General features: G+C 49.8%; 1 protein-coding gene across 1 annotated transcript in view; it reads right to left on the reverse strand.

Moving 5' to 3' along the window:
• The window catches only part of LOC120305749 (chromosome-associated kinesin KIF4-like), a 45,048-nt gene that overhangs the window by 1,927 nt on the left and 15,688 nt on the right, over nt 1–27,433 (reverse strand). Inside the window, exons 10-30 of the mRNA XM_039338017.1 lie at nt 25,974–26,035; nt 24,376–24,508; nt 23,000–23,058; nt 21,243–21,348; nt 19,495–19,545; nt 18,223–18,408; nt 16,765–16,868; nt 16,524–16,668; nt 14,601–14,711; nt 12,274–12,357; nt 9,913–10,026; nt 9,573–9,728; nt 9,317–9,402; nt 7,760–7,889; nt 7,391–7,561; nt 6,077–6,184; nt 5,753–5,830; nt 5,560–5,661; nt 3,849–3,998; nt 1,819–1,938; nt 175–294 (exon numbers count right to left, since the gene is read on the reverse strand). Of these exons, the coding sequence (XP_039193951.1) occupies nt 175–294; nt 1,819–1,938; nt 3,849–3,998; nt 5,560–5,661; nt 5,753–5,830; nt 6,077–6,184; nt 7,391–7,561; nt 7,760–7,889; nt 9,317–9,402; nt 9,573–9,728; nt 9,913–10,026; nt 12,274–12,357; nt 14,601–14,711; nt 16,524–16,668; nt 16,765–16,868; nt 18,223–18,408; nt 19,495–19,545; nt 21,243–21,348; nt 23,000–23,058; nt 24,376–24,508; nt 25,974–26,035 (2,376 nt within the window). The remainder of the gene's footprint in view (nt 1–174; nt 295–1,818; nt 1,939–3,848; nt 3,999–5,559; nt 5,662–5,752; nt 5,831–6,076; nt 6,185–7,390; nt 7,562–7,759; nt 7,890–9,316; nt 9,403–9,572; nt 9,729–9,912; nt 10,027–12,273; nt 12,358–14,600; nt 14,712–16,523; nt 16,669–16,764; nt 16,869–18,222; nt 18,409–19,494; nt 19,546–21,242; nt 21,349–22,999; nt 23,059–24,375; nt 24,509–25,973; nt 26,036–27,433) is intronic.

Genomic DNA, 27,433 nt, shown 5'->3' on the forward strand with positions numbered 1-27,433 from the left:
AACGTCGTAAGTCGAGGACTACCTTTTTGTTTTTTTTAAAAAGACCACCAGTTGATTGTCTTGCTCAACAACAGCCTCTCCCTGCTTCCCCCCAAGCCACAGCCTCCTCCCCCCCCCAGTGAAAGCTCAGAGCCCCCCCAATTCATTTACCCCACCCCGACGGCCTCTTTGTACCATTGCTGGTGTGATGGGGGGCGCAAAGAAAGTGTCTCCGCAGGTCACCTGGGTGGGATCCTCCAGGGTGAAGGTCCTCTCCCGCAGGTCTCCCGTCAGCTCGTCGCTCAGCAGCCCGTCCTAAGGGGGGAAAGAAAAGGCAGGCGGGTGTCAGCCAGGTCGAGCTCACCTTCAGCGGATGGAGCTGGACCGGGAGGGGCAGCCTGGAGTCCAGCTCGGTCCGTCCCCGAGTCCCTTTTTCTGGCTCCGAGCAACTTCCCGACACAAAACAGGGAGTCACTGGGCAGCTGAAGGCAGTTTTTCCTGGCCAATTGACCTCCAGATGTGTCGGAGTAGAATGGAATGGAATAATAATAGAATAGAATAGAGAATAGAATAGAATAAAATTAGAATTAGGAATAGAATGAAATAGAATAGAATAAGGACTAGAATAGAATAGAATATATGGAATGGAATAGAATAGAATAGAAATTGGAATATAGAATAGAGTAGAATAGAGTAAAATAGAGAATATAATAGAATAAAATTAGAAATAGAATGGAATAGAATAGAATAAGGAATAGAATAGAATAAGGAATAGTATTATGGGATAGAATAGAATAGAATTATGGGATAGGAAGAATAGAGCTGGAAGGGACCTTGGAGATCTTTTAGTCCAGCCCCCCCCCCCCCCCCTCGAGCCACAGAACCTACACCAGGGGTAGGCCACCTTGGCTCTTTTATGACTGGTGGACTTCAACTCCCAGAATTCCTGAGCCAGCCTGGCTCAGCTTGGAAACCTCTCCCTTTTCCCTCAGCGTGGCTGGCTCAGGAATTCTGGGAGTTGAAGTCCACGAGTCATAAAAGAGCCAAATTGGCCTACCCCTATACCATCTCAGACAGGTGACTGTCCAGCCTCTTCTTAAAAACCTCCAGTGATGGAGCGCCCAGGATTTCTGGTGGCCAGCTGTTCCACTGGTGAATTGTCCTCACTGTCACGAAGTTTCTCCTTAATTCCAGGTTGGCTCTCTCTTTGACCAGCTTCTAACCATTGTTTCTCGTCCTGCCCTCTGGTGCTTTGGTGAACAACCTGGCCTCCCTCTGCCTTGTGGCAGCCCCCCCCCCCCAAATACCGGAACGCTGCTATCCCCTATTTCTTCTTTTCTTTAGACGACTAGCCAAACCCAAGTCCCGCAGCCGTCCTTCATATGCTTTAGCCTCCAGGCCTTGGATCCTCTTAGCTCAGTGGTTCTCAACCTGTGGGTCGGGACTCCATTTGGGGTCGAACGACCATTTCACAACGCAGTCCGCCATTTTTTCCCACCTTTTCCTTAGCTGTGCTCCTCCCTTTTATTCTATTGGCTTTTGAAAGCCAATAGAATAGACTCTCTTGAATAGAGTCTAATTCTATTGGCTTTCAAAAGCCAATAGGAATTGTCCAGGCCGTCTCTGCCCTGCTGAGCCCGCCAAAAGTCCCCTTCTGCAAACGGTGCTGCACCAGTTGAGTAGTCCTCGACTTACGACCGGTTGAGTAGTCCTCGACTTACGGCCGGTTGGGGGTCGCGGCATTAAAAAAGGTTGAGAACCACCGTCTTAGCTGCTCTTCTCTGAACTTTTTCCCAAACTCTCCAGAAGAAGAAGGCTTCCCCACCGGGTGGAACTCACCAAGAACCCATTCTCCCGGTTCCGACACTTCTCTCCCTCACAACGACAGTCCTCCGAGCAGGCCAGTTTGTGTTTCCGACAACCGCACTGCTTGTTCGCGCAGCGGCCTCGGCAGGTGCACTAGAGGAGATTCCCCCCCCCCCAGGAGAAAAGTCAGGGAGACACACACACACCCACCAGAAAAGGACGGTGAGAAGGAAAGCACCAACGCCAAGACCCAACAGCGAGGGTCAGGCAAGCCGTTCCCCCCAAGGCCAGAAGATGGGCAGGTGGGCTGAGAAGACAGTGAAGGAGGGCCAGGGTGGGGTGGTGGCAAAGGGGCTGGCTGGGAAACCAGGAGACGGTGAGTTCTAGTCCCCCCCCCTTGGGCCTGAAAGACAGAGCTGGGTGACTTTGGGGCCAATCGCCAGGAGACGGTGAGTTCTAGTCGTACCTGAGGCGTGAAAAACTGGCTGGGTGGTTTTGGGCCAGCCAAATACTAGGAGACTGTGAGTTCTAGTTCTACCTTAGGCATAAAAGCCAACGGGGTGATTTGGGGCCAATCACCAGGAAACGGTGAGTTCTAGTCCTGCCTTAGGCATAAAAAACTGGCTGAGTAACTTTGGGCCAATCACCAAGAGACTGTGAGTTCTAGTCCTGCCTTAGGCATAAAAAACTGGCTGAGTAACTTTGGGCCAATCACCAGGAGACGGTGAGTTCTAGTCCTGCCTTAGGCATGAAAAACTGGCTGGGTAACTTTGGGGCCAATCACCAGGAGACGGTGAGTTCTAGTCCTGCCTTAGGCATAAAAAACTGGATGAGTAACTTTGGGCCAATCACCAGGAGACGGTGAGTTCTAGTCCTGCCTTAGGCATGAAAAACTGGCTGGGCGATTTTGGGCCAATCACTAGATCGTAAATTCTAGATCTACCTTACACATAAAAGCCAGCGGGGTGATTTGGGGCCAATCACTAGGAGACGGTGAGTTCTAGTCCCGCCTTAGACCTGAAGACAGCTGGGTGACTTTGGGGCCAATCACTAGGTGAATTCTAGTCCTGCCTTAGGCATGAAAAACTGACTGGGTAACTTTGGGCCAATCACCAGGAGACGGTGAGTTCTAGTCCTGCCTTAGGGATGAAAAACTGGCTGGGTGATTTTGGGCCAGCCAATCCGTAGGAGACTGTAAGTTCTAGTTCCATTTTAGGCATAGAAGCCAGCTGGGTGATTTTGGGCCAATCAACTGGGAGACGGTGAATTTTAGTCCTACTTTAGACCTAAAAGCTGACTAGGTGACGCTAAGCCAGTGCCTCTTTCTCAGCCCAGCTTACCTTACAGTTATGGAAAAAATGATAGGAGGTGGGAGTAGGAGGTGTATTGAGTGATATATGAAAAAAAGGGCAGAATGAAAATCTAAAGAAAAAGAAAAAAGAAACCCAGATCTTAATGTAAGTAAGTAAGTGCTCAAGACCTTAGTTAGAAGCGAAGATCCCAGGGCCTGGTGCTCACAGAATTCCAGCCTGCGGGAATTCTTCCTAGCAATTGCAGCCAATCATCTCGCTCCCGCCTGGTAATATGGAGGCCTTCAGATCCCTCCCGTGAGCGCACGCACACCCTTTGTCCATTTGAAATAATTTATTTTAAACTCACTTACTTCTATGATTCATATCTGGAACTGAAGGGGCTTAGACCAGGGGTCTTCAAACTCGGCCCTTTGATGACTTGTGGACTTCAACTCCCAGAGTTCCTCAATCAGGCACACCTGGCTGAGGAATTCTGGGAGTTGAAGTCCACAAGTCATCAAAGGATCATAGTTCCCTCACGCTGGCTGAGGAATTCTGGGAGTTGAAGTCCACAAGTTATCAAAGGGCCAGGTTTGAAGACCCCCGGCTTAGACCACCCTGGCTGGTCTGTCTTTCGGCAGGGAAAGAAAGGAATTCGACTCAATGGCTGCCAGCTGAGACAGAAAAAGCGAGCCTCCATATTCAGGAGCAGTCTCCTGGAAAACTGAGGAGAGTGACATGAAGGATGATTTCTCCCTGTCACTCACGTACCCCTAAAATGCTCTTCTTCATGCCTCGGGCAATTTTGGGCGGCACCCAGTCATCCTCCGCTTCTTCTGTCGACTCAGAGGATTCGGAGAAGGGGTCTTCGGGACTCATTTCGGCTTTTGCTTTCGCGCTGGTCATCCGGCGAGGCTTCGGCTGAAGAAGGAGGGAAGAAAGTTGCTAAGCGAAGGAAGGGCAAAGAATACTTCACAGGGCTAGTTTAGGTCAGGGATAGGCCACCTTGGCCCTTTGATGACTGGTGGACTTCAACTCCCAGAATTCCTCAGCCAGCATGAGGGAAACTTTGGCCCCTTCATGACTCATGGACTTCAACTCCCAGAATTCCTCAGCCAGCATGAGGGAAACTTTGGCCCCTTCATGACTCATGGACTTCAACTCCCAGATTCCTCAGCCAGCATGAGGGAAACTTTGGCCCCTTCATGACTCATGGACTTCAACTCCCAGAATTCCTCAGCCAGCATGAGGGAAACTTTGGCCCCTTCATGACTCATGGACTTCAACTCCCAGAATTCCTCAGCCAGCATGAGGGAAACTTTGGCCCCTTCATGACTCATGGACTCCAACTCCCAGAATTCCTCAGCCAGCATGAGGGAAACTTTGGCCCCTTCATGACTCATGGACTCCAACTCCCAGAATTCCTCAGCCAGCATGAGGGAAACTTTGGCCCCTTCATGACTCATGGACTCCAACTCCCAGAATTCCTCAGCCAGCATGGCTCAGCTTGGAAACCTCTTCATTTCTCCTCAGCATGGCTGGTGCAGGAATTCTGGGAGTTGAAGTCCACGAGTCATAAAAGAGCCAAGGTGGCCTACCCCTGGTTTAGGCAAGCAATGGGCAGCCTTGAAGCATACAGCTACAGACTAAGATGGTGTTTCTCAATCTGTGCGACTTTAAGAGAGGTGGACTTCAACTCCCAGAATTCCTCAGCCAGCCCAGCGTTGGCTGGCTGAGGAATTCTGGGAGTTGAAGTGCGCAAGTCTTAAAGTTGCCAAGTTTGAAGACCCCCGCTTGCTCAATGGTTGCTGCTTGACAAACCATACATAAACCAGGCAGGCTGGGGAATTCTGGGAGTTGAAGTCCACCTGTCTTAAAGCAGCTGACTTTGGAATTCTGGGAGTTGAAGTCCATCTTAAAGCATGGCTGGCTGGGGAATTCTGGCAGCTGAAGTTCACCCATCTTAAAAGCATTCTGGCTGGGGGATTCTGGGAGTGGAAATCCACCCATCTTAAAGGATTCTGGCTGGGGAATTCTGGGAGTTAAAGTCCACCCATCTTAAAGCATGGCTGGCTGGGGAATTCTGGGAGTGGAAGTGCATCCATTTTAAAGCAGGCTGGCTGGGGAATTCTGGGAATGCAAGTCCACACATTTTAAAGCAGGCTGGCTGTAGAATTCCGGGAGTGGAAATCCACCCATCTTAAAGCAGGCTGCCTGGAGAATTCATTGTGATGATATGGGCGGCAAATACATTTAATAAATAATAACAACAACAACATGGTCTTAAGACTTCCAGAATTTTTAGGCAACATGGTCGCTCCGAAGTCGGATAATTACGCGGCTGCTGTTTAACAGTAACCGGGACAACGGAAATATTATAAATTTCCCTATTTCTATGCCCTGCGGCAGTGGCCAGCCCACAGAAGACGTTGGTGAGGCCAGCCCCTCCCTCAGAAGACCTCCCCCCCCAAAGAACACCCACCTTGGGAGGGATGTAATCAAAAGGAGATTCGGGACTGTCTCCGAGGCCGGGATCCACGTGGTAGATCTTCTGCCCGCTAGCAGCCTGGAGAATGGTCAGCTTCTGCGGGAGGAAAGATGGAGGGTGGGTGGTGTTCGCCCAGAAACAGGCGAGGTTACCTGTCCAGGCAGGTGACGCCCTTCCTCGGACTCACCTGCTTCAGCCTGTCCAGCTCTTCGCACAGCTGCTGGTTCTTCTCAAACACCTCTTTCATTTTTCCCAGCTCTTCGTCCTGCCCGCCGAAGGGGAGAGGCAGGAGGGGCAAAGAGAAAGGAAAAGACAGGCGTGTTCGTTTAGCGACCGCTTAGCCAAGCTCCAACGGCACCGACAAAAAGCGAACGAATAGTTGATAAAGGGAACTGGGGTTATTTAAAACCTGGAAACAGCCAACCCAGGAGAGTCCGCCTCGGCTACCTCGTGTCCTGAAACGTTATCGAGACACCCCTGGATTTAAGGCCATTCCCCCCCCGCCCTTTACCTGGAATTTGAGGCGCTCGAAAAGCTGCTGCTCCCGTTCCGAAATGGACATTTCCAGCCTTTTCTCAGCTTCTTCCTTTTGCGGGACTTGGCTGAGCAGGTAGAAGATCTGCCAAAGGGACAGGAAAGACGGTGGCAGCGTTTGGGAGGACGAAGGCAGTCCAGGAAGTGGAAGTCCCATAAGCCCCAGCTTCACCGGGCTTTCTCCCTCCTAATAGCATTTCGGCTCCAAGCCAGCTCCGGAGTTGATGCTTGAGGGTGCTGGTGGGGAAGGGGAAGCTGGATCCCCTGAACAACATTCTTACGCAGGGGTCTTCCAACTGGGCTCTTTGGTGACTTGTGGACTTCAACTCCCAGAATTCCTTAGCCAGGTGTGCCTGGTTGAGGAACTCTGGGAGTTGAAGTCCACAAGCAGGGGTCTTCAAACTTGGCCCTTTGATGACCTGTGGACTTCAACTCCTAGAATTCCTCAGCCAGCATGAGGGAACTGTGACTCTTTGATGACTTGTGGACTTCAACTCCCAGAATTCCTCAGCCAGCGTGAGGGAACTGTGACCCTTTGATGACTTGTGGACTTCAACTCCCAGAATTCCTCAGCCAGGTGTGCCTGATTGAGGAACTCTGGGAGTTGAAGTCCACAAGCAGGGGTCTTCAAGCTTGGCCCTTTGATGACTTGTGGACTTCAACTCCCAGAATTCCTCAGCCAGCGTGAGCGAACTATGACCCTGAAGCTTCTTCAGCTCTGACTAGATGGTGGGGAATGGAAGGATTTATACTCCTTGCAGACAGCTGGTCATTTGCCTTCTTTTGGAGGGTCGTTGAGAGCACTTGGAGATTTACCTGTGTCCTCAGGGTCCATATTCTGGACAGAGAGGACCGCTGGGTTGAAAGAGGGCTCAAAGAGGCCACCTCGGTCCCTAACCCTAACCCTTCAACAGAGAGGGAGGGATACGACACCATCTCTCTCCAGTCTACCACACAGCCCTTTCAGCAGTTCCAAGAAGGCTCCACGTCCATCTGCACCGCCCAGGGGACCCTGAGGACATAGATAAACCTCCAAGTGGCCTCAACGGCCCTCTAAAAGAAGGCAAATGACCAGCGGTCTGCAAGGAGTATAAATCCTTCCATTCCCCACCATTTAGTCAGAGCTGAAGAAGCCTCCCGGGTGAGAAGCAAAACGTCTTCAAAGAAAAACAAGGAAGTCCAGTTGCCTTCTGAAAAAAAAAAAAAAAAAAAAAGAAATCTAAAAGCATCTTTGGGACAACCTGGATGACGGAGAATGTCCGCCATCTTTTTTTTTGTGTCCGGGCCGTACCTTCTCCTGGTACTCCTCTTGCACCTGGACCAGGCGCCTCTCCAGCTCGGCCTCCGCGTCGGCAGCCCCCTTCCGCTCCTCCAGAAGCATCTTGTGCACGTCGGCGCAGGCGGTTTTGTTCTGCTGAAGGCGGCTTTCCAGCTTCCCGTTTTCCACTTTGGAGGAGACCAGCTTTTTTCGGGAGCAAGGAAGTTCCAGCACAAGGAGAGGACGTTAGGAGAGCTTCTGGCCACATACACACACCTCTTGACCAGCACCTCTTGAAGGTACCAACCACCACATCGTGGGGCCAGGCGGGCCAGCAAGGAAGGCCCCGGTGACGTTTCTGGGGTGGTCCCCTGGCTTCTCTGCGCCCCCCCCCAAACTTACTTCCCCAATCAGGTATTTGATGCCGCACTTGGCTTCCGATAGGGTGGCAATGTTTTCCCAGCGCTGTTTGGTCCGGTCGCTGGTCTCGGCGTCCAGCAACTTTTGCTGCAGATCTGCAATCTGGGCGCTCCTGTGGAACGGGGTCAAAGAGTTGGCGGGCTTTAGCCATAGCACTTAAGACTTATATACCGCTTATGTACCACAGCTTGCAGAGTCAGACTCTTGCGCCCCCCCCCCCAACAATCTGGGTCTTGATTTTAGCGACCTCGGAAGGACGGAAGGCTGAGTCAACCTTGAGTCGGTCAGGATTGAACTGCTGGCAGGGGGCAGAGGGAGGAAGGAAGGAAGGAAGGAAGGAAGGAAGGAAGGAAGGAAGGAAGGAAGGAAGGAAGGAAGGGGAGAGATTGGAATAAGAAGGGAGAAAGGAAAGAAATTGGAATAAGGGAGGGAGGGAGGGAGAAAGGAAGGAAGGAAGGAAGGAAGGAGAAGAGGGAGGGAGGAAGGGCAGTTGCAATAGACTTATATACCACTTCACAATGCTTTGCAGCCCTCTGTAAGCAGTTTACAGACTCAGCCTCTTGCCCCCAACAATCTGGGTCGTCATTTTACTGACCTGGGCAGGAAGGAAGGAAGGAAGGAAGGAAGGAAGGAAGGAAGGAAGGAAGGAAGGAAGGAAGGAAGGAAGGAAGGAAGGAGAGGGAGGAAGGAAGGGCAATAGCAATAGACTTATATACCACTTCACAATGCTTTGCAGCCCTCTCTGAGCGGTTTACAGACTCAGCCTCTTGCCCCCAACAATCTGGGTTGTCATTTTACTGACCTGGGCAGGAAGGAAAGAAGGAAGGAAGGAGGGAGGAAGGAAAGAAGGGCACAAGTAATAGACTTATATACCACTTCACAATGCTCTGCAGCCCTCTCTAAGCGGTTTACAGAATCAGCCTCTTGCCCCCAACAATCTGGGTCCTGATTTTACCGACCTCGGAAGTCCAGTTGCCTCTTGAAAAAAAATACCTTTGGGACAACCAGGATGACGGAGAATCTCCATAGACATCGAGACCCTAAGGCAGGCATCTTCCAACTTGGCCCTTTAATGACTTGTGGACTTCAACTCCCAGAATTCCTGAGCCAGGCACGCTGGGCTGAGGAATTCTGGGAGCTGAAGTCCACAAGTCATCAAAGGGCCGAGTTGGAAGACCCCTGCCCTAAGCCATTCCAGACAAACGCCTGTCCCATCTCTTCTTGAAAGCCTCCAGCGATGGAGCACCCACCACTTCTGGAGGCAAGTCGTTCCATTGCTTGATGACCGCCGCTAGCCTGTCCTGCTTTGCGCCTACGGAGGCGTCCAGCTGTCATTCATAACCCTTCCATCTATTCCACATTTGGTCTTTTGATCATCTTAAGGCAGGGTCTGCCAACCTTGGCCCCTTTTAAGACTTTTGGACTTTAGCTTCCCGGAAAACCTGCTGGGGAATTCTGGGAGTTGAAGACCACGGGTTTTAAAGCGGGCCGAGGTCGACAAACCCCGATTGAAGAAGCCAGCTTCTCGTATCCTCTTACCTCAGCTCCATTTCGGTCTCCAGGCTCTCAATCTGCTTGCTGATGGAATGGTTGACTTCCATGGATTTGTAGGAAAAGGTCCGTCTCTGGGGAGGAACAAGCGTCGGAGAAAACCCCAAAGGCTGAGTTTAGTGGGGTGAAATTCCTTTAAAGCCAGGAAATGAGAGGGAATCACCTCCCAGCCCGCTTCCAAAGACCTGGATTAAGAGAAGAGGGAAGTACCCCCACTTTCCCCTCCGGGCTCCCGCAGGCTCACCCTGTATTTGGACGGGAGAACCTCGCCAGCCTCCTGCTTCTCCTTCAGCAGCGCAATCTCCTTGGCCAACGTCTTGCGGTCATCCAGAAGGTCGTTTAGATGGTGGCGGGCTTCTTGTATGCTCACGAGGACCTCAACTTCGTTCATCAGCCAGTTCTGGGATGGAGGAGAGGACCTTGGTGCCCGGGAACCCATGGCAGTCTCTCTCTCTCTCCCACTTGCGCCCGGCCACCCTTCCCCTCATCCACTGCCCGCCGGGGAAGAAGGCAAGCCTGCTTTCCCCAGCTGCCAGGAATCCGAGGGGATCTAAGGAGCAAGAGGGCCGTTTGCGGAGCCTCACCTTCACCCGGGCAGCGGCCGCTTCGAAGCCCCGGTTCTGAAGGACCTTCCGCTTCGTCCCGGCATCGTGCTGCTTCTGGAGGGCGTCCTTCAAGCGCTTGTTAGCTGCTGCAGCCTGGGATGGATGGCAGAGAAGGTCAGAAGGTTGGGAGAAAAGAGATGGAGCCTTACAGGGCAGTCCTCGACTTAACAACTGTTGCAGCCAGTCAGGTGATGAGAAACAATGGAGAGCGTCTGGACTAAACCGCATCGTTGTCTGGGTTTGGTGGCAGCAAAGCCTCAGATAGAAGAGGGTGCTAAGGACAGCCAAGATCATCGGAAGCTTGCTTCCCATTATATAGGATACGGCTTGTAAGCAATCATGTGTGCTTAGAGCTCGGAGCATCATTAGAGACCCCCCACACACACACCACTTCACGGTCTGTTCCTGTTGCTCCCCTCTAGGAGGAGGTTTTGAAGTATTTATAGCGGAACGACAAGATTCTGTAACAAGCTTTGTTCCTTAGGCCGAACTAGACTGTGAATGTTTCTCTGTGTCATATATGTTTGTGTAATGTGGGTAAGTGCATAGTTGTATTTTTTGGAGAGCGGAATGCAACAAAGTTTCGTTTTAATGTATGCTGACTAATGTACATTTAAATCAGTGTTTCTCAACCTTGACAATTTTAAGACATGTGGACTTCAACTCCCAGAATTCCACAGCCAGCATTGCTGGCTGTGGAATTCTGGGAGTTGAAGTCCACATGCCTTAAAATTGTCAAGGTTGAGAAACACTGATTTAAAGTGACAATAAAGTTTCTATTCTATTCTATTCTGTTCTGTTCCATTAATTCTATTCTATTCTATTCCATTCTTATTTCTTATTCTATTCTATTTCCTATTCTAGTGGTGGCAAACCTACGGCACGCGTGCCAGAGGTGGCACTCAGACCCCTCTCTGTGGGCCTGTGCACCATCGCCCCAGCCCTGCCTCCCCCCATGGCCCCTCCTTCTCACCAGCAACCCCCCCCCAGAAGAGAGTTGCCCCCGAGCGCAGTCTGCACAAAGCAACACAGCCAAGGGCATGGCAACGAGGCAGCGGGGACAAGACTCTGCACTCGCACCCTGTCCCACGCAGATGATGCTGCAGGGCATGGGCAGAGGGTGGCCACCATGGCGCTGCTGGGCTGCCTGGGCGATCTGCTGCGGGGGGGGCGTGGTGGGGGGCCATGCGGGTGGGCGGGGCGCGGAGTGGGGGTGGGTAGGGAGGCTGGGGCGGTTTTTGGGCACTTGGTCTCTAAAAGGTTCGCCATCACTATCCTATTCTATTCTATTCTATTCCACTTATTTCTTATTCCATTCTACTCTATTCCATTCTTATTTCTTATTCCATTCTTATTTCTTATTCTAATCTATTTCCTATTCTATTCCATTCCATTCCACATTTTCTATTCTATTCCATTCCACTTATTTCTTATTCCATTCTACTCTATTCCATTCTTATTTCTTATTCTATTCTATTTCCTATTCCATTCCATTCCATATTTTCTATTCTATTCTATTCTATTTTACCCCACTCCACATTTTCTATTCTATTCTATTCTATTCCATTTATTTCTTATTCTATTCTACTCTATTCCATTATTTCTTATTCTATTCTATTTCCTATTCCATATCACTCCATTCCATATTTTCTATTCTATTCTATTCTATTTTACCCCACTCCACATTTTCTATTCTATTCTATTCTATTCCATTCCACTTATTTCTTATTCTATTCTACTCTATTCCATTCTTATTTCTTATTCTATTCTATTTCCTATTCCATATCACTCCATTCCATATTTTCTATTCTATTCTATTCTATTTTACCCCACTCCACATTTTCTATTCTATTCTATTCTATTCCATTCCACTTATTTCTTATTCTATTCTACTCTATTCCATTCTTATTTCTTATTCTATTCTATTTCCTATTCCATATCACTCCATTCCATATTTTCTATTCTATTCTATTCTATTTTACCCCACTCCACATTTTCTATTCTATTCTATTCCATTCCATTCCCACAGTGGCTTCCCTCACTGGCTCCGCTTGTCAGAAGGCCGCAAACGATGATCACGTGACCCAGGGGAACGCTGTGACCATCATAAATATGAGTCAGTGGCCAAGTGTGCCAATTTTGATCTCGTTATCCTGGGGATGCTGCAAGTGTGAAAAACGGTCATAAATAACTTTTTTTTTGCTTCCGTTGTAATTTGGAACGGTCACTAAATGAACGGTTGTAAAGCCGAGGACTACCACGGTTATTCTAAGGGGAAACACGGGGCGGGGGGGGGGAGACTTCTGAAAGAGGAAAGGAGAGGTGTCAGCGGTCCCTCACTTCTTCGGCTTTCCGTCGGAGGACGGCGGCCTGCTTCTGGAAGTCCTGCTCCAGCTTGACCAGTTCATACTGCCGCTTGCGATCCTGAGGAAGGAGACAAGATTAGATTAGATTAGATTAGATTAGATCAGGGCTTTTCAACCTTTTCACCCACTGTACCACTTTTAGGATATGGCAACATCCGAAGACCACCAGTCGCCTAGCAAGGTGTCCAAAACTTGATGACCCCCCGCCCAAAAAAGTGATAAAGTACAGGTCGTCCTCGACTTACAACAGTGCGCTTAGTGACTGTTCGAAGTTACAATGGCACTGAAAAAAGTGCCCCCCAAGCCACAGCTGAGCAAGACACCTGCCTGCCCACCCGGTGGCGTTCTTCCTCCTGTCCGAGGTTTTCATTGTTGTGAGCATTTCTGTTGAGTATTGGCAGCGGGGGTGGGGTGGGGGGGTGTTTGGTTTTTATTCCCCGTCTGCTGGGTGGTTGCAGCAGGTTTTGGTCACTTCCCATGACCCTGGGACACTGTGACCGTCATAAATATGAATCAGTTGCCAAGCATCTGGATGTAAATCACAAGACCCTGGAGAGGCTGCAACATTCCAGCTGATTGGCACTTCTTCTGGGCTCAGCAGAAGCGCCAGGATCAGTTCTGCTTTCCAGCTGATTGGTACTTCAGGACTCAGCAGAAGCGCCAGGATCAGTTCTGCTTTCCAGCTGATTGGTACTTCAGGACTCAGCAGAAGCGCCAGGATCAGTGCTGAGCTCCAGCTGGATCCTGGCACTGATCCTGGCGCTTCCGCTGAGCCCTGACAGCCCTGCAGCTCCAACCATCTCTTGCTCAGGCTTGTGCGGTGCTGCCCCCGGTTCAGCTCATTCCCCTCCCCCGCTACCACTTTTCTAGGATGGTCACGTACCACCTGCCAGGTGCCAATGGACCACAGGTGGTACCCGTACCACTGGTTGAAAAGCCTTGGGTTAGATAACCTTTATTGTCATTTTTTCCCCCCTGTGGATCCAACGGCACACGTTAAAAATGAAATTCAGTTGCTCCCTCTCAAAGCGTACGCCTAGACAGCATTTGTTTAAAACATACTACAGTAGTGGCCCAAATGGTGGAAACCTTTTGGGAAAAAGTGTAGAAATGCCACTTATGGTTTAAGTTTCCACCCATTTTTCTTCTCATTTCTTTATAAACCGTAGCCTCGTTCACCTAATAATGCTATTTTACGCCGCTTTCTGGGCGACCGATCAACTCTTTGCAATTGGGTGAAGGTCTGGGTTATTCCCAGGCCTTAGGATTATCTTGAAAGCACTTTTTGCGCCCAGCAGCAACGAGACACGGAGCTGAATCCTGTTGAAATATAAACGCTTCATTGTCTCGGAAAAGATCGCGCGCGGAAGGCTTCGGTTTGGGCTCCAACTATTTCACTGAGGTGTTTTTGGCCCCATTAATCGCACCAATTCGGCCCGCACCTTTTGATATCATACAACCCCAGATCGTAACACTGACTGGGTGTTATGTCCTCAGGGTCACCCGAGCGGTGCAAATGGGTGGAGAGTCTTCTTGGCTGCAGGGACAACAGGGCAGAAGTCTTCCTGTGACCAACAAGGCTCCACACCCATTTGCATCACTCAGGTGACCCTGAGGACTCAGAGAAGTCTCCAAGTGGCCTCAACGACCCTCTAAAACAGGGGTGTCAAACTCAATTTCACTGAGGGCCGCATCAGCATTGCGGTTGCCCTGGGGGGGGGGCTGGGTGGGTGCGGCCTACTGGGTGGGCGTAGATGGAGTGGGTGTGACCTATTGGGTGGGGCGTGGCCAGTTCTACATCACTCGCGTGAAGGGTGCCTGTGGGGGCCTGGGCAGGAGTGGGACAGATCTGAGGGTCTCTGGCAGAAGGGGGTGGGACCGGGGCAAGTGCCAAGGCATGGTCCACTGGGGCAAGTGCCAAGATGGCCACCACAAAATTGTACATTGGCTCCCGGATGGCCTGGGCCAGGGCCAAGGCAGCAGGGGCTGTTCCCTCACTGTTTCTAGGATGGCTTCACGGGCCACATGAAACCACTTCGCGGGCCGCATCCGGCCCCCCGGGGCCTTGTGTTTGACATGTCTGCTCTAAAAGAAGCCAAATGACCAGATGACTGCAAAGGAGTCCCCACCATCCAGCTGAGGAAGCTTCTTGGATGAGAAGCGAAACGTCTTCAAAGAAAAGCAAGGAAAGGCCAGTTGCCTCCACAAAAAAAAAAAAAAGCGCCTTTGGCATCTCCATGCCGGGCCAGCTGATTTTAAGGAAGCTGCTTCCGCGGGGGAATGTCCACGCGTCCAGCTCACCTGGGCCTTCAGCTGGATGACTTCCTTATCCTTCTGCTGCTTCCACTGCCGGAATTTCTCCGCGTCTTCTTTCATCTGCCGAATCAGCTGAATGCGTTGGTTTTTCATGGCCTATGAGTCGAGAAAAGGGGAGGGGTTTTTTTGGGGGGGGGCGGGGGGGAAACAGAGCCCGTGAGAATGGCAGATACAAGAGTAAAAATGCCTCCCATTTTTACCGACGGGCTTTGGGGAACGGATTATATCGCTAGCCATCTTCCTCTTCCATAATTAAAGGAGCGGGCTTCCAAACTTCGGCGTCTCGTAGACACGCAAACACATGTCCTGTATACCTCCATGCATTTGCTTTCCTTTTTTTGATATCCCAAGGGGGACACTCAGCTGGGTGACTTTGGGCCAATCACCAGGTGACAGTGAGTTCTAGTTCTGCTCTCGACACGAACGCCACCTGGGTGCCTTTGGGCCAATCACCAGGTGCCTGTGAGTTCTAGTCCTGCCTTAGGCATGAAAACCGGCTGGGTGACTTTGGGCCAATCGCCAGGTGACAGTGGGTTCTAGTTCTGCCTTAAACATGGGTGACTTTGGGCCAATCACCAGGTGCCTGTGAGTTCTAGTTCTGCCTTAAACATGGGTGACTTTGGGCCAATCACCAAGTGCCTGTGAGTTCTAGTCCTGCCTTAGACATGAAAACCGGCTGGGTGACTTTGGGCCAATCACCAGGTGACAGTGAGTTCTAGTTCTGCTTTCGACACGAACGCCGGCTGGGTGACTTTGGGCCAATCAGCAGGAGACGGTGAGTTCTAGTTCTGCCTTAAACATGGGTGACTTTGGGCCAATCACCAGGTGCCTGTGAGTTCTAGTTCTGCCTTAAACATGGGTGACTTTGGGCCAATTACCAGGTGCCTGTGAGTTCTAATCCTGCCTTAGGCATGAAAACCGGCTGGGTGACTTTGGGCCAATCACCAGGTGCCTGTGAGTTCTAGTTCTGCCTTAGGCATAAAAACCAGCTGGTGACTTTGGGCCAATCACCAGGTAACAGTGAGCTCTAGTTCTGCCTTAAACATGGGTGACTTTGGGCCAATCACCAGGTGCCTGTGAGTTCTAGTCCTGCCTTAGGCATGAAAACCGACTGGGTGACTTTGGGCCAATCGCCAGGTGACAGTGGGTTCTAGTTCTGCCTTAAACATGGGTGACTTTGGGCCAATCACCAGGTGCCTGTGAGTTCTAGTTCTGCCTTAAACATGGGTGACTTTGGGCCAATCACCAAGTGCCTGTGAGTTCTAGTCCTGCCTTAGACATGAAAACCGGCTGGGTGACTTTGGGCCAATCACCAGATGACAGTGAGTTCTAGTTCTGCTTTCGACACGAACGCCGGCTGGGTGACTTTGGGCCAATCAGCAGAAGACGGTGAGTTCTAGTACCACATTAGACATGAAAGCCACCTGGGTGACTTTGGGCCAATCGCCAGGTGACAGTGAGTTCTAGTTCTGCCTTAAACATGGGTGACTTTGGGCCAATCACCAGGTACCTGTGAGTTGTAGTCCTGCCTTAGGCATGAAAACCGGCTGGGTGACTCTGGGCCAATCACCAGGTGCCTGTGAGTTCTAGTTCTGCCTTAGACATGGGTGACTTTGGGCCAATCACCAGGTGCCTGTGAGTTCTAGTGCTGCCTTAGACATGAAAACCGGCTGGGTGACTTTGAGCCAATCCCCAGGTGACAGTAAGTTCTAGTCCTGCCTTAGGCACGAAATTCCGTTGTTGAGTTACACAACGACAATAAAGATATTCTATTCTAAAGCCGACTGGCTGATTTTGGGCCAGTCCCTCCCTCCTTCTCTCTCTCAGCGTAGTCCACCCCACAGGGCTGTTGTGGTGGGGAAAACTGGAGGAAAGAAACCGCCAAATCAATACATCAATATCGTTTACCCAGATTTCTTGGTGGAGCTTGGAGACGGTCTGCTCGCTGGATGCTTTCATCTTCAGCAGCTTAGACTGCTCCTTCAGCTTCTTCTTTAGCTCCGTCATCTCCCCTTCCAGCTCCTGGAGACGTTTCCGCCGACGTTCGCTCAGCCTGAAGGGATATCGGAGTCAGAGGGTCCGAAGCCCGGCAACCCACCCAGAGACCCTTCCCCTAAGGGGTTAACGCCCAGGCACCCGTCCTCCTTACTTAGCTTGGGTGACGTCCTTCTTGTTGATCTGCAGGGCGAGGACTAGGTCTTCCTTCTCCTTCTGCAGCTTGGCCACCTCCTCTTCCAGGTTCTTGACGTTGATCTTGTCAAAAGGGAAAAGAAAAAGCAGTCAAGTTGGCGTCTTGGGGAGGGAGCCCAACTGCCCAGATGTCACAAAGGGCCACTTGCTCTGGCCAGCCAGCCAGGCTCCCTCAACTCTTCTGCTTGTGCTTCTAGCTGGTTGGCAAGAAGCTTGCTGCGATTCTTGTAAGCCAGGGGTCTTCAGCTGGGCCCTTTGATGACTTGTGGACTTCAACTCCCAGAATTCCTCAGCCAGCGTGAGGGAACTGTGACCCTTTGATGACTTGCGGACTTCAACTCCCAGAATTCCTCAGCCAGCGTGAGGGAACTAGGACCCTTTTATGACTTGCGGACTTCAACTCCCAGAATTCCTCAGCCAGCGTGAGGGAACTATGACTCTTTTATGACTGGTGGACTTCAATTCCCAGAATTCCTCAGCCAGGCATGAGAGAACTAGGACCCTTTGATGACTGGTGGACTTCAACTCCCAGAATTCCTCAGCCAGCGTGAGGGAACTATGACTCTTTTATGACTGGTGGACTTCAATTCCCAGAATTCCTCAGCCAGGCATGAGAGAACTAGGACCCTTTGATGACTGGTGGACTTCAACTCCCAGAATTCCTCAGCCAGGCACGGTCAGGATTAAACTGCTAGCAGTGGGCAGAGTTAGCTTACAATGTTGCATTCTAACCCCTGGGAAGGAAGGAAGGAAGGAAGGAAGGAAGGAAGGAAGGAAGGAAGGAAGGAAGGAAAATGAGAAAGAAGGAAAGGAAGCAAGAAGGAGGGAAAATGAGAAAGAAGGAAAGGAAGGAAAATGAGAAAGAAGGAAAGGAAGCAAGGAGGGAAAATGAGAAAGAAGGAAAGGAAACAAGGAAGGAAGGAAGGAAGGAAGAAGGAAAATGAGAAAGAAGGAAACAAGGAAGGAAGGAAAATGAGAAGAAGGAAAGGAAACAAGGAGAAGGAAGGAAAATGAGGAAGGAAGGAAGGAAGGAAGGAAGGAAGGAAGGAAGGAAGGAAGGAAGGAAGGAAGGAAGGAAGGAAGGAAGGAAAAGGAGAAAAGGAAAGGAAAGAAGGAAGGAAAGGAAGGAAGATAGCAATAGCACCTAGACTTATATACCTCTTCACAGGGCTTTTACAGAGTCAGCCTCTGGCCCCCAACAATCTGGGTCCTCATTTTACCGACCTCGGAAGGCCGGAAGGCCGAGTCAACCTTGAGCTGGTCAGGATCGAACTGCTGGCACTGGGCAGAGCTAGCCTGCAGTACTGCACTCTAACCACTGCGCCACCCCAGCTCCTCCATGGCAATTAGATCCAATTGTCATGATTTGCAACCTGACGATTGGGCCCCCGCTGGGTTTGAGGGTGGCAGCCCTTACCTGGGACTGGCACTGGATGGGCTCCAGCTGCCGGTCACTCTGGGACAGCTTCCGGGCCAGGGCCTCCTTCAGGGCCAGGGCTTGGTTCAGCTCCAGCAGCTCCTTCGACATCTGAGCTTGCTGGAGGGCGTGCTGGGCAGCGTAGTCGTCCGAAGACTGAGGCGCCTCCAGGGGTACCGAGGACGTCTGGAGAAGAGAGAAGATGGGGTACGTGTGTGTGAGATGAATTACATTTAACACTGTTGCGCAGCGTTTCTCAACCGCGGCCACTTTTATGACAGGGCGGACTTCAACTCCCAGAATTCCCCGGCCAGCAAAGCAAAGCCTTCTCGGAGCTGAAGTCCGCCCGACGTCAAGCGGCCAAGGTTGAAAAAAAAGCTGCTTTAACCTAACTGTATAAAGCAGTGGTTCTCAACCTTTTTAATGCCGCGACCCCCAACCGGTCGTAAGTCGAGGACTACTCAACTGTTGCAGCACCGTCTGCAGAATGGGACTTTTGGCGGGCTCGGCAGGGCAGAGACAGCCTGGACAATTCCTATTGGCTTTTGAAAGCCAATAGAATTAGACTCTATTCAAGAGAGTCTATTCTATTGGCTTTCAAAAGCCAATAGAATAAAAGGGAGTAGCACAGCTAAGGAAAAGTGGGGGGAAAAATGGCGGACTGCGTTGTTTGGCGATCCCCGTGAAATGGTCGTTCAACCCCAAATGGGGTCCCGACCCACAGGTTGAGAACCGCTGCTAAAAAGCAAAGTTCCACTTGTATTTATAGAGTCGGCTACCCCATCCAGCCTACCTCGAAGGGGTGATGTCAGCTTTGAAAAGCCTGGCTGGCGGTTTCCCTTCCCTCCCCATTATTTTTTTCCATGAGGCGTTTTCCTGACAGCCGGAAGTGCTTTACACCTGTTGCAAGGCCCTTGTCACTGGAAATGGCCATTAAAACATCTGGCGGCTAAGGAGAGCACAGCAGCCCAAACTTTTGGGGTTGGTGGCCCAGAGACGGGGGGGGGGGGAGGGAGGAGAGGGGGGGAAAGGGATAGTTCTGTAGTGTGTGTGTGTGTGAACAAGCCCACACATGAACACCTGTTGCTCACACAAGTGAGGTGGCGAATCCTGGCAAAGCTCACATGGGTGGGGCTGTGCGTGCCCACACAAACACACAAACGTGGACCGGCCAGCCATTCATGTGGCCCAATGGCCAATAGGCCATGGCACGGTACTGGGCCACAGCCCACAGTCTGGGGACCCCTGATGTAGAGCGCTGGCTGTACTTACAGGATCAGACTGCTGCTCCGTTATGTCCATGTCGGCAATAGCAGGATGTTCCTTTTGTAGAAAACCCGAAAAAACAATTTTAGAAAGGAGGGAGGGATGGAGGGGGGAGAAAGAGAAAGGGAGGGAGGGAAAGAAAGGGAGAAAGATAGAACGGGAGGGAAAAAGTGAGAGTGTGTGTGAGAAAGACAGAAAGGGAGAGAGAAAGAGAACAGGAGAGAAAGAGTGAGAGAGAAAGGAGAGAAAGGTAAAGAGAGAGAGAAAGGGAGAGAGAGCGTGTGTGTGTGAGAGAAAGGTAGAGAAAGAGAGTGAGAGAGAGAGAAAGATAGAACAGGACGGAAAGAATGAGAGTGTGTGTGAGAAAGAGAGAAAGGAAGAGAGAAAGAGAACAGGAGAGAAAGAGTGAGAGTTGAATGTGTGTGAGAGAGAAAGGAGAGAAAGGTAAAGAGAGAGAAAGGGAGAGAGAGTGTGTGTGAGTGAGAGAGAAAGGGAGAGAAAGAGAGTGTGTGAGAGAGAAAGGGAGAGAAAGAGTGAGAGTGCGTGTGAGAGAGAGAAAGGGAGAAAGATAGAACGGGAGGGAAAGAGTGAGAGTGTGTGTGTGAGAGAGAGAGAAAGGGAGAGAGAAAGAGAACAGGAGACAAAGAGTTGAGTGTATGAGAAAGAGAGAGAAAGGGAGAGAAAGAGTGAGAGTGTGTGTCTGAGAGAGAAAGGGAGAGAAAGAGTGTGTGTGTGAGAGAGAGAGAGAGAGAAAGGGAGAGAAAGAGTGAGAGCCTGTGTGTGTGAGAGAGAACAGGAGAGAGAACGGGAGAAGAGGAGAGAAAGAGTGAGAGTGTGTGAGAGAGAAAGGGAGAGAGAGTGTGTGTGTGAGAGAGAAAGGGAGAAAGAGAGTGAAAGTGTGTGTGAGACAGAGAAAAAGGAAGAGAGATAGAATGGGAGAGAGAAAGAGAGTGAGTGTGTGTATGTGACAGAGAAAGGGTTAGAAAGATAGAATGGGAGAGAGAGAAAGGGAGAGAAAAAGTGAGAGTGAGAAAGAAAGAAAGAGTGTGTGTGTGAGAGAGAGAAAGAGTGAGAGTCTGTGCATGTGAGAGAGAACGGGAGAGAGAAAGGGAGAGAGAGTGAGAGTGTGTGTGAGAAAGGGAGAGTGAGAGTGAGTTTGTGTGAGACAGAGAAAAAGGGATAGAAAGATAGAATGGGAGAGTGTGTGTGTGTGTGTGTGAGAGAGAGAGAGAGAGAAAGGGATAGAAAGATAGAATGGGAGAGAGTGAGTGTGTGTGTGAGAGAGAGAAAGGGAGAAAGAGAGAAAGGGAGAGAAAGAAAGAGAGAGAAAACAACAATGGATGTGTTTTTACAGTAACCACAAACATTACATCAGGAGTACGTAGATTGTAAATTTTTTTGTTGGCTCCCTTACAATACTGGAATTCTGGATGATCTAACCAAGACTGAGGAGGGGCAGGCCTGGAAAGTGAACAGAAGACTTAACGTTTTTCTCTGTCACCCCTGTGAGAATTGAAGGGTGGGCTGGATCAGGTTGTGGCCCACAGAACAGCCCCCTTCAACGTTCACCGCACCTTCCACTTAGACCCAACACTAGCAACTACGGCTCAAAATAAAATAAGCGGGTTTATTTTGCAGGCTAAGCCTCCCTAGAACCGTTTTGGGAATCGCAGCTCCACCCCCCCCCCCCCCGAGGTGGCTGACAGCGGGGTCCCCTTAAAAGAGAGCCCCGTTTTTGGGGGGATAACCCTCACCAGCAGCTGAGCAATCGCTCGCTGTAGCTGCATAAACAGCTCCAGGGGCTCTTTCAGTTCTTCGTCCTCCAGCGCCGTCAGCAGCTTCTCCAGGTCGAGTTTTAATCTGAAATTTCAAGGCGAATATTTGGAGGCTTTTCCCACACTGGAGATTTGGCTGGATGGGGGCTTGGGACATCGGCTGTCTTTCCCTCTCTTTGCCTAAACCGGCGCTTTTCCATTTGGAGAACTTTAATTTTAAGATAACTTCAACTCCCAGGATTCTCCAGCCGGCCTACTTTAAGAGGGGTGGACTTCCATTCCCAGATTTCACCAGCCAGCAAGCCTTAAGATGGATGGACTTCAACTCCCAGAATTCCCCAGCCACCTCTGCTTTAAGGTGGGTGGATTTCCACTCCCAGAATTCCCCAGCCAGCCTGCTTTAAGGTGGGTGGATTTCCACTCCCAGAATTCCCCAGCCAGTCTGCTTTAAGGTGGGTGGACTTCAACTCCCAGAATTCCCCAGCGAGCATGTTTAAGATGGGTGGACTTCCAAAATTCCTCAGTTAGCCATACTTTAAAATGGATGGATTTCATCTGCCAGAAATCTTCACCCAGCATCCTTTAAGCCGGGTGGACTTCAACTCCCAGAATTCCCCAGCCAGCATGTTTTAAGATGGGTAGATTTTGACACCGGCATGCTGGCGGGGGAATTCTGGGAGCTGAAGTCCACCCGCCTTAAAATTCCCAAGTCTTCCTTGACTTACGACCACAATTGGGAGCTTAAGTTCCGTGGCTAAGCAGAGAGCGTGGTTAAGTGAGCCACACCCAGTTTTTTTGCCCACGGTCGTTAAATGAATCCCCCGGGCCGGTAAGCGAATCGCGTGGTAGATCCTGGCTTTCCCCACTGACTTTGCTCGTCGGAAACTCACAAAAGGGAATTACAGGACGCCGCGACCTTCATAAATACATGCCGGTTGCCGGCATTATGACCTGATGACCGTGGGGATGCTCAGACAGTTGCAAGCACGAGGGCCAGTCGTAAGTCGCTTTCTTTCAGCGCCGCTGTAACTTTGGTCGCTAAACAAGGACTACCTGTATATATCTCCCTTTTCGCAATTCGGACATGGCTGATCCGTTGCTCTGGGTCTCATTTAAGAAGACTGTCAACGCTGCTAACGTCGGATGTTCTTGCTTGGACAACAAATGGAGATGCGGCTTTTTTAGTTTTTATGCTTTACTCTTAGAGTTAGATGATATTGGGGGGGAGAGGAGGAGGAATGTGATGGGAGTTAGTCAGACATAACAATATTGCAATAGTGTGTGAACTCAGGGCTTTTGACATAAGGGCTGATAAGGAATGGCGGACTGGAGAACTGGAGGGAAAGCCTGCATTTCAAGCGAATTGGAGAATGTGATTTATCACAGTTAATTGGAGGAGGGAATTGATACTTTGATACTAGGTGCCCAGCGGAGGGGAAATTCAGTTTTTGGCTTTGATTATGCAGCGCCAATATTATGCTACTCGAATAAAAGATTCTTTAAGGTAAACAATGCCTCAAAGTTCTTTTGAAGAGTTTCATCTGTCGGAACCATGACAAAGACCTTGGGCAATGTTAAGAAGAGACTGGACAGCCATTTGTCTGAAACGGTCTAAGATTTCCTGCCTGAGCAGGGGGTTGGACTAGGTGACCTCCAAGGTCCCTTCCAACTCTTCTTATTCTATTCCATTCGTACCTCAAGCGACCTCTAAGCAGGAGAGCAAAGGAGCTACTTACGCTGCATGTTCTCGGAGCTCTTCCATCTTCTGGCCGATCCTTTCATTTTGCTGCTCGGTCTGCAGAAGTGGGGGGAAAGGGCTTCTCTTTAGGAGAGTCTCTAGGGCAGGGGTCTGCCAACTCGGCCCTTTGAACTTGTGGACTTCGACTCCCAGAATCCCACAGCCAGCATGCCTGGCTGAGGAATTCTGGGAGTGGAAGTCCACAAGTCATCAAAGGGCCAGGTTTGAAGACCCCTGCTTGTGGACTTCCACTCCCAGAATTCCTCAGCCACAAATCATAAAAGGGTAATGGTTCCCTCACGCTGGCTGAGGAATTCTGGGAGTTGAAGTCCAAAAGTCATCAAAGGGCCAGGTTTGAAGACCCCTGCTTGTGGACTTCCACTCCCAGAATTCCACAGCCACAAATGATAAAAGGGTAATGGTTCCCTCACGCTGGCTGAGGAATTCTGGGAGTGGAAGTCCACAAATCAAAGAGCCAAGTTTGAAGAACCCTGATTGTGGACTTCCACTCCTAGAATTCCTCAGCCAGGCACACTGCTGAGGAATTCTGGGAGTTGAAGTCCACAAGTCATCAAAGGGCCAAGTTGGAAGACCCCTGGCTCTAGGATACCTCTTCTCCCAGGTGTTGGCCGTAGGTGGAACAATGGCTCCTTAGCACAGATGGGTGCCAGGTTCTTGTGTTTTTTTTTTTTTAATGTTTTAACTGGTTGAATTTTAGAATAATTTTCTTATTTATTTTTTTGAAAATGTTTCGGATGGGGAGTTGCCCAGAGGCGGTTGAACGATGCGAGGCTGTGTAAATAATGTTTGAAATAAAATAAAATCCCGGTACGAGAAGATGGACAAGTTCTCTAAAAGTCACCATAAGCCCATTTAGGCTGGTAGCTTCCGGTATTCATTTTCCACCTTCGTCTAACCCAGGGCTCTTCAAACTCGGCCCTTTGAGGACTCGTGGACTTCAACTCCCAGACTTCCTCAGCCAGCGTGCCTGGCTAAGGAATCCTGGGAATTGAAGTCCATAAGCAGGGGTCTTCAAACTCGGCCCTTTGATGACTCGTGGACTTCCCAGAATTCCTCAGCCAGCGTGCCTGGCTGAGGAATTCTGGGAGTTGAAATCCACAAGTCACCAAAGGGCCAAGTTTGAAGATCCCTGATCTACCCCATCTCCAACAAACACATTCCGATTACAGGAAAGGAAGGCTTAAATCCCCCCAAAACACATTCCCCCCCCCTATGTGTTCCTCTTTTTTGGGTGGTGGCTGGGATGTGTGTGTGTGTGTGTGTGTGTGTGTGTGTGTGTGTGTGTGTGTGTGTGTGGTGTCCTTTAGCAGGACATTTGTGTGCCCCATCGCTTCTGACAGCTGGGAATCTTACCACTATGATCCTCTCCAACAGCTGAGCAATCTGACCGGCAGCTTCGCTCAAACCACGGCTGAGTTTTGCGTTCTCTTCCAAAAGCGAATGGTTCTTCTCCATCAGGGACGGGAGATTTTCGGCGGGCTCCCCTCTGTGTGTGGGGGGGGGGGGGAGAAAAGAAGCATCAGATCTATCCCAGTGTGCCAGAAACACACACACACACACACACACACATCCTTCTATTTCAGGGGTTTCCAAAACTGGCCACTTGAAAAGACTGGTGGACTGGCTGGGGAACACTGGGAGGTGGAAATCCGGCTATATTTGATACCTAAGACCAGTGGTTCTCAACTTTTTTAATGCCGCGACCCCCAACCGGTCGTAAGTTGAGGACTACTCAACCGGTCGTAAGTCGAGGACTACTCAACGGGTGCAGCACCGTTTGCAGAATGGGACTTTTGGCCGGCTCAGCAGGGCAGAGACAGCCTGGACAATTCCTATTGGCTTTGGAAAGCCAATAGAATCAGACTCTATTCAAGAGAGTCTCTTCTATTGGCTTTCAAAAGCCAATAGAATAAAAGGGAGTAGCACAGCTAAGGAAAAGGAAGGGGGAAAATGGCGGACTGCGTTGTTTGGAGACCCCCGTGAAATGGTCGTTCGACCCCAAATGGGGTCCCGACCCACAGGTTGAGAACCGCTGCTTAAGAGGGTCTCCCAGTTTCTTTGTGGGTACAATTCAAGCCCTGCAGCCTCACCTTTCCCTAAGAACATCTACCTATCCTACCAGGCCAGACAGGGTGAGCACGCTCCTAGTCCCTTCCCCCAAATACAGCCATCTGATGGGGGGGGGGGTCCAGAAAGTGGATCTTTCCTGTGGTAGACCCAAAAGAACCACCTCAAGGCAGGGGTCTTTAAACTCGGCCCTTGGATGCCTTGTGGACTTCAAGTCCCAGAATTCCTCAGCCAGGCAGTGCCTGACCATGGGATCCTTGGTGCTCTCTGAGCTGGGTGGTTTTCTTGCAGACGTCTCAGGACCCAGCTAGGGAACGTCATCCATGCTAAATGGGGTTGGGATTTGAGGAGGAAGAGGAGAGGAAGGACTGTGGGGTCCTTGGTGCTCTGAGCTTGGCGGCTTTCCTTGCAGACATTTCATGACCCAACTAGGGAACATCATCAGTGTGAGAAGAGAGGGAGGATGGGGAGAGGAGGAGGAGGAGGAGGAGGAGAAGAAGAAGAGAGAAGAGGAGGAGACTATGGGGTCCTTGGTGCTCTTTGAGCTTGGCGGCTTTCCTTGCAGACATTTCATGACCCAACTAGGGAACATCATCAGTGTGAAAAGAGAGGGAGGAGGAGGGTGGGGTCCTGGGTGCTCTTTGAGCTGGATGGCTTTCTCGCAGACGTTTCAAGACCCAACTATGTAACACCATCAGTGCTAAAACCCGCTCGTTTCATCAGCATCTACCAGAACGCAACCCAGCTCAGAGAGCACCCAGGACCCCACAATCAAGCTTAAGAAGACAAACAGAAGGGTGTGTGTTTGGGGGTCTTCCTTGGGGGGGGGGCAGAGAAACATCTTCAAGTCTCCAGGGACTGAGGCACCCACCCTCGGCTCTTACCGAAGAGTCACGGGCAGCGTCCCCCCATGGGCTTGAAGCAGTAACACTTGCAGTTCTTGCACCTAGAGAGCGAAAACAAGAGACCGAGGGTCTGAAATTTGAGAATTTTTTAACAAGCCTGATTCAAATCGTACCGTCAGCGGCTTCTCCCGGTCCAGCGAGAAAACCCGCAGCAGAGACGGGAGGCCTTCTCACAACTTTTTTTCCCCCAAAAAACAATTTATTAGTTTTCCATTTTACACCAACACAGTTTAATAACCTCCGTGGAAACCAGCTTAAGAACCCCCGTGGTGATCCATTTTTTGAAAACAAACAATAACATAGTAAATATATACCCATTATTTCTTAAAAATTTCCCTCTCTGTATAGAATATTATAATCAAATTAATACATTTTCAAATGAATTCATTCATTACTACGTCTAACCATCAACCGCATTAATCAATAAAAAGTTTTTAATCTATTAAAAAAACCCTATATTTCTTCTCACATTTCAACGTAAGCTTAATGAACGCCGTTTATTTAAAAACATTATAATCAAGTCAATATCTTTCTGAAACAAATTCATTCACTAATAGAACATTTCATCCGTCATATAATTAAAGATAAGCTAACATTCTCTATCTATTTATATTGTTAGACTCATGAAAACATTTCTAAAACAAATTTTCATTGAATGTATCACTCTATATAAATTTCATTAATCAATAAAAGTTTACAAACTCATTATCCATCCCAAAGATCCTGTATCATGCTTTCTTTATTTTGCAAATATTTAATCTTAAACTTACATATTCCTTTTTTTAGCTAAAAATACTTATTTTATTTTTAACCAAAACAAAACAAAACAAAGCAAAGCAAAACATAACACACATACACACACAATATATACTCCTTTCCCCTTTTTTTTAAACAGCGATTACGTAACGGTAATCTTCTATTCTCACTGGAGAAGGGCCTAATGCTGGGAAAGATGGAGGGCAAGAGAAGAAGGGGACGACAGAGAATGAGATGGCTGGATGGAGTCACTGAAGCAGGAGATGTGAACTTAAATGGATTCCAGAAGATGGTAGAGGACAGGAAGACCTGGAGGAACGTTGTCCATGGGGTCGCGATGGGTCGGAAACGACTTCGCAACTAACAACAACAGTCTAGTCTATTCTGTAATTCTATTCTATTCTATTCTTCTAACTCTATTCTATTCTAGTTTAGTCTAGTCTAGTCTAGTCTGGGAAAGATTGAGGGCAATAGAAGAAGGGGACGACAGAGAATGAGATGGCTGGATGGAGTCACTGAAGCAGGAGGTGTCAACTTAAATGGACTCCAGAAAATGGTAGAGGACAGGAAGACCTGGAGGAACGTTGTCCATGGGGTCGCGATGGGTCGGAAACGACTTCGCAACTAGTAACAACAGTCTAGTCTATTCTGTAATTCTATTCTATTCTATTCTATTCTATTCT

Source organism: Crotalus tigris, unplaced genomic scaffold, assembly GCF_016545835.1.
Source record: "Crotalus tigris isolate CLP2741 ecotype Arizona unplaced genomic scaffold, ASM1654583v1 scf7180000017690.20705106771:4171800, whole genome shotgun sequence".
Taxonomy (NCBI): domain Eukaryota; kingdom Metazoa; phylum Chordata; class Lepidosauria; order Squamata; family Viperidae; genus Crotalus; species Crotalus tigris.